Source organism: Bactrocera tryoni, chromosome 1 (genome assembly GCF_016617805.1).
Source record: "Bactrocera tryoni isolate S06 chromosome 1, CSIRO_BtryS06_freeze2, whole genome shotgun sequence".
In the NCBI taxonomy this organism is placed as follows: Eukaryota; Metazoa; Arthropoda; class Insecta; order Diptera; family Tephritidae; genus Bactrocera; species Bactrocera tryoni.
The window spans coordinates 75,938,530-75,954,950 of record NC_052499.1 but is presented as its reverse complement, the minus strand read 5'-3'; the positions used below and the strand labels follow the sequence as shown (position 1 = coordinate 75,954,950).

General features: G+C 34.0%; 1 protein-coding gene across 1 annotated transcript; it reads left to right on the top strand.

Moving 5' to 3' along the window:
* Positions 1-10,318: 10,318 nt before the first annotated feature.
* LOC120776801 lies at positions 10,319-11,057 on the top strand (the record flags this gene model as incomplete). The annotated part of the gene is made up of 3 exons (XM_040107839.1): positions 10,319-10,413; positions 10,486-10,550; positions 10,621-11,057. Coding segments are annotated over 3 exons (393 nt in total), but the record flags the coding sequence as incomplete, so codon positions are not given.
* Between the last annotated feature and the right edge of the window lie 5,364 nt (positions 11,058-16,421).

Genomic DNA, 16,421 nt, shown 5'->3' with positions numbered 1-16,421 from the left:
GAGTACTAAATAATTGATGTAGGTGCTATCTGAAAACGGTTGAGCATCCTAATTTGCATATTCTTCGCTCGCAAAGTGCTAAGGACAGGAAATGCGGAAATCAGTACAAGCTTCAAGAATCTAAATAAATATTTCTGCACATGGTTTTGTTCACACATATATACGTTTATTTCTACCGGCAATGTGATATTGGCAGATAAACACATAAAAGCACATTCATATATTCTAATTTTATTGTCATTTTTAAATTTTAATATACACTCACCAGAAGTCATGAAATATATAATTGTGGTTGCAGCATTTAATCCAGAAGGCATGTGTTGTTTGTAGTTTTAAGCACACTTGAACACTTTGACGAACACTCCTTTATTTAATTTTATCATTTATTTATTTTATTGAATTCACATTTGTACGAAGGTATATTTACATAAGAGACATTCGCGACGGACGACAGCAGAGATGATAATTATTTTACGAGATTTGAATACTTATTTTGATTAAGTTTCACAACCGAACACTGACTATATTTATGTATTTTATGAATAGACACATGTACATATATTTTATTGCAAATATAATGATGGCAAGCGGCTGCAATGAAAGAAAATATTTATAAATAAAAGGAATTAAATTAAGCTTTAAGTAAGTTATTAGAAAATAAACCAAAAGTTCAATGGCAAGAAAATGGTCTTTACTTGTTAAAGCATACTGATGCTTTATGATATACATATGAAGCTATGTATGCATTAAAGTTTTCAGCAAAAACCATTCACATTCCTCACAATCTCTTATTTATAATTTTTCTTTTCAGTCACAACCGTTATACATTACATACATACTGGATTTAAATAGAAATGGTACTTCTTTGGTAATATACTTATCACGCACAGCAGGTCTTTTATATACATATTAATTACTTTAATACCTAGAAGTCTTTCTATACATATATACAGACACACAGTCACACATATTAAGGAAGGTAGTTAATAAAATAGACGACCCTTAATTGTCTGGCGTCATTTGCAAGATAAAAGATGCTCAAAAATTTCAGTTGTCAAACCGAAAAAGGGTTCGAAATCAATTTTAGATGTTTTGAGGTATAATTTGTCTCAATTCTTTTTCTCAAATTACCACAGATTTTTTTCGACTGTACATAAATTCTATATTATTTTTTCGAATGAATTCAATAAATGGTGACAATTAATCATGAGAGCTTTTAGTCCAACTCTATGCTATACATATATCTTAATGAAGATATATCACATACCAGCACTTAAAACTTGCTTCATTAAACTAAGGAAAGAAGTATTTGCTTATTAAGTTTTGTCGCTTTTAAAAGGAAAGTAAGCCACTTTGATAAAATCTTTTGGCAATTTTGATTATTTAAATAAATTGTTGTTACTTCTTGTCTGTCAGATATCAAAAAATCAACAAAAAATAATATATTTTCAGTAATTCTGAGATTTTACACTCTTAGTAGACAAAGAAGTCAGCAAATGTTACTGATAAAATAAGCACTGCTAACAACAATCAAGCTCATTTTCCTAACTTCATGGTGAATATTTGGAACCACTAATTTCTAGCAGGCAAATTATCGACTTCTAAAATGAAGTGGCAACTACTTGAAGTTAGAAATGGACAAGATATCATTACTCAAATTGGAACTAGTAGATCGTCTGTGAAGATGAACGACGCATTGTGCCCGAAAATGAGTTTAGCTATTTGCAAAATTGTACAACATAATGCAACAACAGCCACAAGTTCTGACAAAACTTGTTATTGGTAAGGCAGGAAGAATTAGCAAGAAGAAAAACATATTTACTCAACAACAAATTTCACTTTTCTCCAAGCAAGAGTAAAGGCGAAAATCACATTTCCATGAATATCAATATTTTGTACTTGCTATGAAAATTTGGATTTCTTTAATGTGTGACAGCCAAACAACCACGAGGTGTGGCCGTATCGAAATAAGCTATGAGAATGGCGAAAATAGCAAAATTTACAACAGTGAAACGAAATTCTACGAAGTTGTCAACGCTTGAGGAGAGTATGAGAAACAAACCAAATTGCGGAAAAAATTAGCAAAATACTGACTGCAGTTAAGTAAAAGTTGTCTGGCAACTTCTGCGGCAACGTGACAGCGCTGCAGCAGTGTCTAGTGAGTGTCTAGTGAGGGGTGGTAGAAAGAAACGCGGCAGCAAAGAGAACTCACAGCGGCGTTGAAACGCTCTTGGTTTGCATTATTTATGCGGTTTATAAATATCTTTGTATGAATTTCTTTATAAATCAATGTGGCAGCCTGTGGCAACGAAATCCGCTTGCAATGCTTGGGCATCTGTGCAACCACAGCTGTTCTTACAATGCTTTTTGCCGCCGCGTGAAGCCGGTTTTTGGTTAACGGCACAAAAGCAGCACGAGCACAGGCGGCGCAGCAGCAGCCAAATGGGGGCCTAAGGAAATGAGGTCAACTATTGCGCCGCCAACTAGAAAAACGGCTGATAAACAATTTCAACAGCCGGCAGCGCAAAAATGGCGGTTGAGAGAAAAACAATGCAAATAAATGATAATAAAGTGCTTACGACAAAGCTTGTGGCACTAACAATAACCGCAAAGAAACAAAAAATATAAAGGCTTGATAGCGTTTTCTGAAGTTGGTCGGTGCAGATAAGATGAAGAAGAAGAAGAAAAATCAGCCGCCGCACAGACTCAACGAAAATTTGTTCAATAATGGTTTTGTTGCCTTTTTTGTTATTTCTGTTAGGTGCTGATTTTGCACACTTATCGAATGCACGCATATACTGTTAGAAAGCGCGTACGAACACCTTCAATAGCAAATAAGTTGCGTTGCCTGCCACAAGCCCACATCCAGTTAGAAAGCAAACGAAACGAAGACATGCAGCGACCAGTGGCCATAACAGTGTCTCGGACCGCCATGTTGCAAATGTCATTAGCTTGCAGCGTTTAGTTGGCTGTTGGCGCGTGCAAATTGTCTGACGCATGCGCGTTGCTTTGGCGCTGCGTAGACGTGTTGCGAATATTTTCCGGCTTCTCGCCATTATTGTTATTTTTGTTTACCATTATAGTTTCTATTTGCATTTCTGTCTAATTTTACATATTTATTGTTTTCTTGTTGGGCTTTCAAGCACTACCGTGCTTGAGTCACGCGAAAGTTGTGAGAATATAAAAGACTTAAGACACGAACTTGCGCTGTCAAGTCAAATTGGAGCTTAAAATGTTGAAAAACTATTTAGTTTTTAAGGTTTAATATTTTTAGAGTTCTCACACATATATTACTGTAAAATATGCAACTCTTTTATTGTAATTAAAATTTTTTATTTTATTTTAATGTTTTGTTTTTAGGTTTCACTTCCTTCGATTTCCTTATTATCAATGTTTCTCATAATTTCTTAACATTCACAGTTAAAAAACAGCCTTCGCCTTTTTATATATTAAAATTTTTGTTTATTATTTTCTTAAGCAATTTATAACTTTCTATACAAATACCGTCAGTCTTTATAAAAATTTAAAAAAAAGATCAAATATTTTGAAAAGATGATGGAATGAAGCAACTGAAAGCAACTGGCACAAAGGCGCGTTCAGCAAGTTCCTTTTCAAGTTCACACTCAATAACACTTTCACATACGCCTATATGTGGATATGAAAGAGATCAGCAGTAATGATACACAAAGAATTCTGAGTGGCCGCTTATTACTTATAATGACGGAGTGACCGCCAAATCAACTACCAGATAGACTGCACTGAATGTGAAAAGCAGTCAACTCCTAAAGCTGAAAGTGAATGAAGGAGCAAATGAGAACAAAAAAAAAAAAAGAAAAATTTCACTTTTGAATGATTTCATGGAATTGTACAATTTAGTTGTTGTGAGTTATCTTAACCGCCACCGACGCCACCGACGAGTAGTTTGCTAATTGTTCTTTATTACAAATATAGCATAAGTTGCAAATGGTTGGCGATGGAGCGGTAAAGCTACAAATAAGCTGTCAAAATCTCGAAAAAATTAATGTTACATAAAATGCTATGCTTATTCATTAGTATAGTGCAACGATTTTCTTATTGGAATGTATTGGTAAATGTGCAATTTATTTGGTTTATTTTCCTTGGGAGAAAGGCAGTTGTGCAGTGATTTTTTTTCTTGGATTGTTGAAAAGTGGGTCATTGAAGCGTGTAGCAGCGGCATTCAGAAAGTAGCCATCTATAGAGAAAACATAATTAGAGGACTCATTGTATTACTGTTTTTTTATCATTAAAATTTTATTTAAAAGTGCTTGAAATATTATCTGAATGATTGTCAAATTGTTGTAAAAAACAGTTAAGTGTTAGGATTATGAAAATAATATACAAGTATATACGAATCTGAACCTACTGCTATTTTATTTCATGGTTTTAGGGTTTGATTAAAATAAGAACACAATAATTCGGTTTATCGATTTAAGAAAATATGACAGCAGACTTAGAAATATTTATTTTAAATTTTTTTATAGATTCTATATGGTGGAAGAAATTAAAATTTATATGCACGGACTTTCATCCTTTTTGATATTTTGTTAATATAACCAATTTTTAATAATAAGTTTTCGTACCATTTTACGAATACCAGAAGTCGTAAGTTTGGATCAATTCAATATTTAGTTTATACGGGATAAATATAATTATTTTTGTATCCTTTTTATGCGCATAATGAAAATTGGTTAGCCAATATTTTTATTAATGCAATACACACATTTCTGAATAGTTTTATTTATTTTATTTTTTTATTTTGTTTATTATTTCGTTTATTATTTTTAGTTTGTTTTAATTTTTCTATTTTTAATATTTATTTTTTTTTTCAAAGTAGTTGGTTTGCAATTTATATAGTTTTTGCGTTTCACACATAAAAATTAATATTAGCTTAGAAGTCAATGTAATCGTGTTTGCAAAATTTATAAAGTGTTTTGAAAACAAACTTTTAGTTTGCGTTTTGAAAACAAACTTCTTCAACCAATAACGCTCAAAACAAAAAAATATAATTTTAAATTTTTAAAGATTTCAAGTCTTATTCTTATCTATTTCTTATTTTTTTATTTTTAATTTGAATTTTCCAATTGCTTAAATTATATATTTTAACCCTTTGATCTATTTATTTCTCTGTTTTCACTGATTTAAATTTATTTTACATTTCTTAAGTCTTCCATTTTTAATTTTTTTTTTGAATTTCAATTTTCCAATTGTTTAAATACAACATGCAAAATCCGTGGTTTTATCGTAAAATAATGAATCTTTGCATATAAGCCGAAATTCTCGTACTATTTGCAAAATTTATAAATTTTTGTTATCACTTTATACCTATCTATTTAAAAAGCTCTTTAGACACTAACAATAAACAGTTATACGAATATGAAGTAGTAAGCAATTCGTAAAGGTAAGTCACCGCTTGAATCTTTTTGAATTTTTTCTTTCGTAAAATAAATTTAATTTTTATTTTTATTTCATAAAACATAAAAAATCATCGCTAATTTTTAGTAAGTAGGTGAAAAATCAAAATTTGAATTCTTTCATCAATTTCAACATTTAAATTAATTTATTAATTTTTATTTTATGCTTAAAATCTTTAACAACCATTTTCACTGCAATATTCAAAAATATTATTTTTTGTATCCTCTAAACTCATGCCTTTAAACGCATAATTATAAATGCGAGCAAGTTAAAAAAACTTCATATTCACTTCATTGTACATATTTTGTTATTGTTTTTAATGTATTATATTTTATTCTTGTCATAACTTTTTCTTGTTGCGTACAATTTTTGTTTTGAACTCTTATCACTTTTGTTCGCAAACGATATTTTGCCACTAGCAAGTTGAGATTTACTTCCAAAACACTACTCAGATTACCAAGTGCTTTAATCCCATCACTTCTCGCACCAACAAATACACGCACACCCACACAAGCACAATACACATTAATTTTCTTATGAATAGGCATATTTTACGGCCCGCCAACTTAAGGCGAAACCAGAAACAACTAAACTAATGCGACACATTTCCATTCAATTGAATTCACCTGTTGAACAAAACACAAAACTCAGCAGTAGCAGCGGCAGCGGCAACAACAATAGCAGTCCTACCGAAAAGGCTCAGATTGCAAGTTGGCAGCAATGACGGCAACAACAATTGCAACAACACAAACGATGCAAATAAAATGTACAAACGCGTGTGCACTGACGAATTTGTAGCAGCAAGAGAACAAGCAAAGAACGAGTAAATTGCATACACCGAACTCAGAGCGCGTGCGAGCGACAACCAGAAGGCGCAGGTAAACCGAGCTGCGTGCAATCAGCGAACAACAACAACGACAATGACGATAGTCCAAAACACCTACCACCTAGGCGGACGCGTTGAAGTTGGGGTGCAAAACTTGTTTTCAATTCACTGCTGCAGACCTGCCCCAAACAAGCAAGCCGGCGAGCAAACACGCAAACAACAATAAGCCCAAGCGAGTAGCGTAGGCCCCGGATAAACACGACAACGACGACAAAGCTGAGAGCGTATATACATAAGTACACTACCCACCGTTTATACGGTAGGCAGCGTTCACGATTCACATTGACTGGACGCAACAAAAGTTCGTTCAACACTGAATCGCGTCAACATCGAGAGACACACCAAACTAGCGTAAATACAACACCTGAAAAGTCAGCGGAATGCAATGGCATTGGAATAATAGCAAACAACACACATTAAGCTAATGTTTGACGCAGCGATGAGACAGGTGATGAGAGGATTAGACAGAGAAGGTATTTTATTTCTCTGGTTTCATTGTCTTTTGTAGGGTTTGATGTTGGGAAGTTCGCTGGCTAGTTGGATAGTTGCCTGATTGGCTTTTTGACCAACAAGTTCGACTATTAGCTGGTCGATTGCTTGAATCGTTTTGGATTAACAGGTGCAAATCCCGGTGAGCAGTTGCTCTCACTGTTAATTAGAGAGGCAAATAGAAAATATTGATGCGAGTGCATGAGTTGTGAATGCTAGTTGTATGTTAGCATTCTGCTGTTATGTTAAATGCCAAAGTTACCGACAACAGCAGCGATTGTTAACTAAAATTTTTAGCGCATGTTAACAAAAAATTAACCTTCTCTGGCTAATGCAGAAAATGTGTTTCGGCATGAAACAGAAAATGTCATTCTCTAACATTCTCTGTTTTTAACATTCATTACTGAAAATGTTATTTTTTAACATTCTCTGTTTTTAAAATGTTGCTGGTGGTAACAGTTCGCTGTGATTATTGCAGAATATTAATCATTCAAGCTGTTGTACTAGGCCATGTTAATTAATAGTAAAAGTTAATTAAAAATACTAAAAATTTCTAAAAGTCGATTTATTGGTCCGACAAATAGTTGCGTAATATGAGCGTTTTGTTTTTTTTGAAAAACATTTTTCTTGAAACAGCACCTTTCGAAATTTTTTGAGTGATTACAAGTCATTATTGCAATAATTATCAAATTTTGACTGCATATTGTGCATAGAGTTTTTGATGCAATGAGCTACCGGATTTTGATCCGTAAAAAAATCAAACAATGATAGGCCGTAAAATATAAAATTTTCCATATTGACAATTTTGACTTTTTTTACCGCAGGTCATTGTTCGGACAATACCTTCTACAGAGAACTGGAGTTTAGGTTCCATCTATGCAAAGGGCTGGAGACACTGCAGGATTGGTGATGTCAGAGATCGCTTTTGTCCCGAAAATTTGTACTTTTGTCTACTAAAAAATTTTGTTGTGTATATCATTAAAATTTTAAAACAATTATCATAAGAGTATTAGCAGTTTTATTCAATTTAATTCGGATATTAAGAAAAATGTTTTTTACTAACAGACACATTTTAAAAAATAGGAAAAAGTGTCTTATACAAATTTGTAATAATCTGAAAAACTATTTTAAATAAAAATCAAATTATATTAAATTTAATAAAGATCCTTCAAAATATTTTTTTACAATGTAAAAAGAACATATTAAAGCACTGCCAAGCGTGTTTCAATATTTTCTCTTATTTTTGTTCATATTTTCTCTATAATTTTAATATGTTAAATAAATTTAAAGAACTTTATTAATATTTTAAAATTCTCATCCAGTAGAAAGCTGAATGTAAAACTATATTAATGCCTAAGTTATCCAAAGTTCTTTCTTTACTAATACAACTTTTGTATAAACTAACTATAAGTACAAATAATGAATCATACTAGTGCTGCTGAGCCGTATAAACTATTATGTATATAAAAGTGTCTAAAACCGAAGTTTATATTTGCGTTATCTAGTTCTTAGTATTCAGATCTAGCATGCTGTTTCCAAAAAATGGGAAAATTTCGGGATTTTCACTACAGCGGTGGTAACAGTTGCAGTACAAGTCCGGTTTACAATCGCTATTTCCGCCATATTCGCGGCACACCTCACCCACGCCCTTGCGACATAATGTGCGTAGAAGGCAGAATTCAGGGTTAAAGTTTATACTGAAACTGCCTATGAAAAGAGAAATCAAATTAAAAATCAAGCTCTTATAACCCTAAAAAACTTTATAAAAATAGCCAACTTACCATGTTTGCAAATTTCAGGATACACGCTGTTTGGACCGCAATTAATGGACGGACCAAATGATTTTCTTTCAAAATAAAAGTTAAGACAATAAATTATTATTCATTCAATAGAAAATAATCTCTAGTAACTGTACTATATACGAACTGTGCTTGTATTCCATTTTGTCGCAAAACCATAACCAAAATCAATGTTAAGCTCAGCTTGGTGAACCAATCGACGAGTGTTCATGCTCTGCAATAAGACGCCATTTTCAGTATATTTCTTTACAAGCACAACTTTGAACTTTGAACTTGAAACTTTCGTTTGAGTGACTATACGCTTCGCTTTAGCTAGTTTAGCTTAGCTGTTTATGCTTTCGACACTTTTCCTCCATTTCTTTTTATAGTTCTCTCAAGTGGTTTTCACTCACATCTTTTTCTAATAGTTTATACAATTTTCTAATTAATAATTCAAAATGTTTCTCTTGACTTTTGAATAATTTAATCGGCCGTGAATTTCAATCAATATCGGTTTCTGTCGGCCATACTTTCATTGTCATCATCTTATCCTTGACCGCTCCTTATTGTTCAATGAAGTGTAAGGCGCGGATTTTTGCGTAAGCAATGAACAAGTGGACGCTGTAGGTCAATGGGGTGAACATATTAAAGCAACTCAGTTTATAGGGATGAAGAATTTGTAGCAAAATGTTACTTATGTAGATTAAAACTTAATCGTTATGTTGGAATTAGGGATGATTATTTCAGAATTTTAACTGGAACTCCTGTATCATGCTATATTAAGATATGTGAAGGCAGATGAATCGACAGACATTTCTCGTCTTACCTTTGTAACATGTTTTCAGAGTATTATAACTAATCTAATGCAATAATAAATGGAAATACAAATACCGAAATCATTATCAATAGAAATGAAAATATCAAAACTAATACCAACACTAGTACCAATACCAATAACATTAGCAATATCTATACTAGTTTCTGTCCAAATATGATTACTGTAACCAATGCCAATACCAATACCAATACAAATTCCAATTCCAATACCAATACCAGTACCAGCACCAATAGCAATACCTGAACCAATACCTATACAAATACCTATACCAATACCCATACCAATACCAATACTAATACCAACACCAATACCATTATCAATTAATTGCTAATAGCAATACCCATATTAATTGCAATACCAATAAGCAATACCTCTTTTAATTTGCCGCTATGTTTACCATTACAAATGCATATAAGATTACCAATACCAAAACTAGTTTCAGTATCGGTACAATTACCTTAACCAATACCAATAACAATACCAATGTCAAAACTAATTTCAATCCCAATATGATTACCATCACTAATACGAATACCAATATTAATTTAAATATATACATTTGCCAAAGAACTGGTATTAATGCATAATTTATTTATATCAAATTTCAATAAGAAATATTCAAATTACACTCTTAAAATAATTCCTATCACCTTTGCTATGGCAGATAAGTGTTGTTGACCATTGATAATTTCATTTTACGCCTAAGTGCCTTTGAATGTATAATTACTTAAGTATTTTCTATCTCTCATAAATTTGAATTAATTCAACTTTGACCATAAAGCCAGAAAGTTAAGACTAGGACTAAGCTATAAAAGGATATTCAAACTCATAGGAAAATTATCAAACGATGCTCCACTCGTGAGGCAGCAACATCCAGTGCTGCTATTTTAACCAAACTTCAACATGCATTCGCATCTGTACTGGGTAACTAAATTATGTTGGCTGCTGGTATTCAACCTGGTTTCTATGCAACGTTCCACACAAGGAATGTGAGTATTATTATTTTATGTATTATCGGTAGCAATTATTTTACAAAAGCTTACTTACTTTATAAATTGAAGCCCTTCTTTTTCACCCAATGAGTGTGAGCCCGGCAATTCAGTGGATCCCAGAGAGTGTGCCAATGGTGAGCTCACAATCTAAATTTTCGAACCTTCCAAATCAAATAAGTGACTGTTAATTTCTAATCTCTCTAGGCGCATTCAACTTGAATATGAACCGCACAGATTGCGAGCCTCGCATGGTTTGTTACAGGAATATAGGTGAGCCTTGCCATGAGCTTGGCACCAGCAGCAATTGTTTGCCATCTCTGGTTTGTAATTGTTTTAAGTGCAGTGAAGTACTTAGTGATCTATGCCGCAAAAAGTTGCCACCGATATTGAATATGTCAAAGCGTACAAAAAAACTTTACACGGAGTATATGTATTAAGATGTCGTTGGACGACGAAACACAAAAGAAATTTGAACGGACAGAGATGAATGGGATATACCAAAGAACTTACGCCGAAACTTAATATACAATTATATAATAACGGATACTAATCTAAATGCCATGCTAAAATATGTTAAAGACTTTTATTCTGCATTGTGAATGATACTAACCATCAGTACTGATATATTCTTAAGTATGAAGTATGCTCTGAGCCGTTAGTAAACTGAAATATGCTCAAAACATAATTTATGTTAATAGCATAGTGCTTTCAAATTTAAAAAAAATATTAATGCTTTTATCTTCATTAAGTCTCTTGCACAGTTGAGCAATGGTGAATGTCATTGGAAGCTTTTGAAGTGAGAATCCATTTTGACGCTCAAAAATTTGGAAACATGAGTCAAACAAGTCCACGTCAAACAATTAAAATTATAGGGTCAGAATACGAAGTTTTTCAAAAAAGAACTTCTCAGTAGCACTCATGCTCACAACTTCTTAGAAATGTTGTCTACACCCACCACAACACACATATTTACATATAAGAAACATATGTTTGCAAGCTTTATTAGAATAAGTCCATTTTAGTGAGGTGTTTGTCTGAATAAATGACTTGTTATGCCTCTTCGACACGCCATTAAGGCGTAAAGCACCCACACGAGCACTGAGACACACAGTTGCCGAAAAGGAAATGCAGCGGAACTGTGTTGCATGGCTAATAAATCAGAATGTTTAGAATACTTGAACCCCAAAAAACGGCAGATGAAAGAAATATCGCCGAAAATTACAGCACAAATATGCAACAACGACATAAATGCAACGCTTGCAACAGTTTTCCTTTTATCTTGTCGCTCATGAACTGAAATGCATTTGTGACCTTTGGCCGAACCAATTAAACGACTGCGCCGATAAGCCAAATATCAACGGAACAACAACAAAGAGACGAAAAAGAAAACGAGGGAAAAAACTTCTAAACTAATGGCAGTGACATGTAGTAATTGTTGTTTGCACGTGCTGCACATACCGAAAAATTCGTTACGAATGCCATTACCTGGAAGCAACGTGCAACACAATTGAGGCGAACGCAATGTATGCGCTACTTTGTTTGTTGTTGTGCAATGTGACAAACAGGAAAATCCCAACAAAATTCAAAACTCAGCTGGGAAATACATACACACCGTAGAATGAAAGAGCGCATGAATGAACGAATACTTAAATAGCCGCATGGGCAAGGTGCATTAGGGAGTGTTACTGCTTGCGGTGAATGGCGTAGTAAAGCCAAGTAACTGAAAGTAATTGACGTGAGAATCCAACTAAGCGGAATAATGAGAAACAAAGTGTTGTTGTAACATAAAAAAGAAATAATAAGAAAATATTTTTTGGTAGTTAAAATGCGGAAGAAGTCTGAGTTGAAGAAGCAGCCGCACAATTGCATGCACGTTTTTAATTGCAATTTCGCACCGAGGAGCTGATAGATGGAGGTTTCCGTAGATACACTGATAGATATTTCTGCCACACAGTCTCATTTTATTTTACATATAGTGATCAGTCGTGGAGAAGTAGTACCGGGAAATGAAAATAAAACATTTGAAGTTGAAGTGGCATAAGTTTGGGAATGCAAAGTTGGATATACTATATAAATACACTAATAAATTCAATATAAATGTAATAAATAAACGTACATCAATATTTTGGTTAAATGTTTATATTAAAATATTATAATATTTTACTATAGGGTCTTTAAATATTTTCGTACGGTTTGCCAGGAGATGACACAACTCTATTGCTATTCTAGTTCCAACCAGATTACAGGCCCAACAAACTTTAGACCCACAATGGCCGCCATGCACAGTAGAAGCAGTTACACCTTCATCGAAACCCTACCAGTGAATGGCGTAATTGGAGTCAAACCACCACCCATTGCGGGCAAAAAGCTCCAGTTGCTCCAGAATCTAGAATTAACTTAGAGGAAACTGGATACTGAAGCGGTTTAAATTTATATTTATCTAGTACAATTAGTCCTCGCATGATTCTGATCACCTCTTTTAATGCCCCGCGAGACCCCCTTATTTGGCAACTCTCTTCGTATATTCGGACTCGAAACAGCGCATTTCCTGAGTCTGCTATTAGATGATTTCGATAAGAACCACCTCGAACCATACAACCCGTGGAGATACTAACAACAACAACACCAACCCAAAGCGCAAAAATTCATACGTAAAACTCGGTCAAGCGTCCAATTCAACGCCAGAGGCAGAGCAGGGGCACCTGTGTGCTGAAAATTTTGAAAAATTGGCCAACAGTGTGAAAATGGAATTGAACCAAAACTGTTCAAACCCCCAAATGCCGGAAATGTCTACTCTAGTACCGATTGTTGACTTTTGACCGACAATATTGGTCAATGTGTGAGATATAAAATTTAAATTCAGGCATAATCTTTTCGTAACAATTATATTTATTTATGTCATATTTATGTAATAGATCGAATAGGGTCAATAATATAGAGATTTTTGAACATCCGAATGAGTTTATATCGCATATATCGGCCAGCGTGTGAGTTATCTTTATGGAAATGAGAGACAGTGTTCTACTGACTACAGTTTATATTTGTGCCTAAAATGGATAAAACTGGGCGAAAGAGGGATCTAGCTCCCTTATAATTAATAACATTATTTTGGAACATCGGGTTAACTTTGTTCCATATAGTGATTAAATGTTACCTGAGATTCATTTATGTATGTGAGATACCTTAATGAATCTCAGGTAACATTTAATTGCCAAAAATAGATAAAATTATTTCGATTTTATCCTTAATTCCACACAACATATGTATAATTATTTTCGATTCTCAAACAAACCTCTTGTCGGATATGTCGGCCAGTGTATGAGTTATATAACATAAATATAGATATATGTATGTATGTACAAGTATATATGACTGTATTCGTAGGGGATCGCGTATTTTCGCAAATGAACCGTAATATAAAAGTTCTTCAAAACGATAGTTTAATATGTACAAATGGAAATAAGTTTGGCTTGCTACAATGCATTTTCAAGAATACTGTGCACATGCGGCGCAGCACACGGATGCTTGCAACAAGCACCCAAATTTGCAACAAAATCATCCAACATAATTGATTAAATGTGTATGCAAGCAGTAGGCTTAGTAATGATAATCGACAATCAGAGGTGACCACACCAAAAATATTTATTAACCATTACATGCAGCAAACGACAGAAATAAGGAAGCCATTAATTCGTGAATCTTATCGTGTGCATACTTCTAAGTTCTAAGGAGGAAAAAGAGGAGAAAGGCGTTGGAGTAGGATAGGGGGAAATGTTGCTAGTTCAGAATATGATATTGGGCTTTGAGGTAGACAGGGTATCCATACGACGACAAAGTATGCACCGATAGTCGCACTTTAACCTGCGCAGCCAGGTGCACAAGATGCCCCGGCAGCGCATTAAGAATGTTGTTGCAAATTAATTGAAAGACCTAAAATACAATGTGTTGCGCCTTTCTCTTGTGCCACCAAAAACGTAAACTACTAATAGTATTTGCTCATGGATGTATCGCTGATTGGTCGAAGATACTATAGCAGAGGATAGTGGATGGTGATGAGGAAAGACGACTTTCCACGCTTGTTAGTTTATATTGAGAGACTTTGTAGCTCACATATTTTTACGGACTAAATATGTTTATACACTTTCACAGAGCAGCTAGGCTGATATACTTTATCGATCATTAAATTTTATCGGACGGTTCTTTGAGTAAGTATAAGACAGCGAACACATAATTGTGATTAATTTTAGAATAAACAGGTAAGGAAGGGCTAAGCCTGGGTAACACCGAAAATAATATACTAGTATTGCCAAAATAGATAATCGAGATTTCATAATACGTCATTTACATATTTTTCAAATACCGTATTTTTGTAAAGTTTCATTCCGCTATCATCATTGGTTCCTAATGTTTATACTCGTATTATACAGAGAAGGCATCAGATGGAATTCAAAATAGCTTTATATTGGAAGAAGGCGTGGTTGTGAACCGATTTCACCCATATTTCGTACATGTCATCAGGGTGTTAAGAAAATATTACATACCGAATTTCATTGAAATCGGTATAGTAGTTCCTGAGATATGGTTTTTGGTCCATAAGTGGGCGAGGCCACGCCCATTTTCAATTTTTAAAAAAGCCTGGGTGCAGCTTCCTTCTGCAATTTCTTCCGTAAAATTTAGTGTTTCTGACGTTTTTTGTTAGTCCGTTAACGCACTTTTAGTGATTTTCAACATAACCTTTGTATGGGAGGTGGGCGTGGTTATTATCCGATTTCTTCCATTTTTGAACTGTATATGGAAATGCCTGAAGAAAACGACTCTGTAGAGTTTGGTTGACATAGCTATAGTAGTTTCCGAGATATGTACAAAAAACTTAGTAGGGGGCGGGGCCACGCCCACTTTTCCAAAAAAATTACGTCCAAATATGCCCCTCCCTAATGCGATCCTTTGTGCCAAATTTCACTTTAATATCTTTATTTATGGCTTAGTTATGACACTTTATAGGTTTTCGGTTTCCGCCATTTTGTGGGCGTGGCAGTGGGCCGATTTTGCCCATCTTCGAACTTAACCTTCTTATGGAGCCAAGGAATACGTGTACCAAGTTTCATCATGATATCTCAATTTTTACTCAAGTTACAGCTTGCACGGACAGACGGACGGACAGACGGACGGACGGACAGACAGACATCCGGATTTCGACTCTACTCGTCACCCTGATCACTTTGGTATACATAACCCTATATCTGACTCTTTTAGTTTTAGGACTTACAAACAACCGTTATGTGAACAAAACTATAATACTCTCCTTAGCAACATTGTTGCGAGAGTATAAAAATACAAAAGCGAAAAAGGCTAATGCAGCTTATTTTGAATTTCTAAAAATCACAAAAATAGGGAAAAGGCTATCTGTTAAAAATTTTTTTTGTGCTATATTGAAACTCTGGTTTGATGCAATTAATACTAGAAAATGCTTCCATTTTAAAACAGTTAATGAAAAGTCATTTCTAAAGAAGGTTAGAAAAAAGGCAAATTAAGTCATCCGTCTATGTTATTTATGCAACCAAAGGTGATTCTGTGGCATCCATCATTTCAGTAAAACATTCCAGCCCTATATCCCTTTTTTAAGGAACAATATTGTATGGTATTACAGTTAAACTCAACTATAATGGAAAATTCGAATGTCCTTGTAGGTAAGGGCAAGTGAACTATACGAGTCCTAGATTCCAAGATTAACACACACCTTTCGGTTTCTCCATTAGCAAAATATAAACAAATTGTGGAAGACACCACGTAAAATCTGCTGCATAATGAGGATCCACCATTTTCTTAATTTTTGCAGTATATTAAAAATAATTATTTTTCAGTTGGATAAATTACTGGGGATGAACAGTGGGTCATTTACGACAAACTTAGAGCCAAAACGTTTATGCTATGTGTTTGGTGGTAATGGCATGGTGTCATCTTCTATGAGCTTTTCTCTTATAACCAAACTCTTAACTCGCACTACT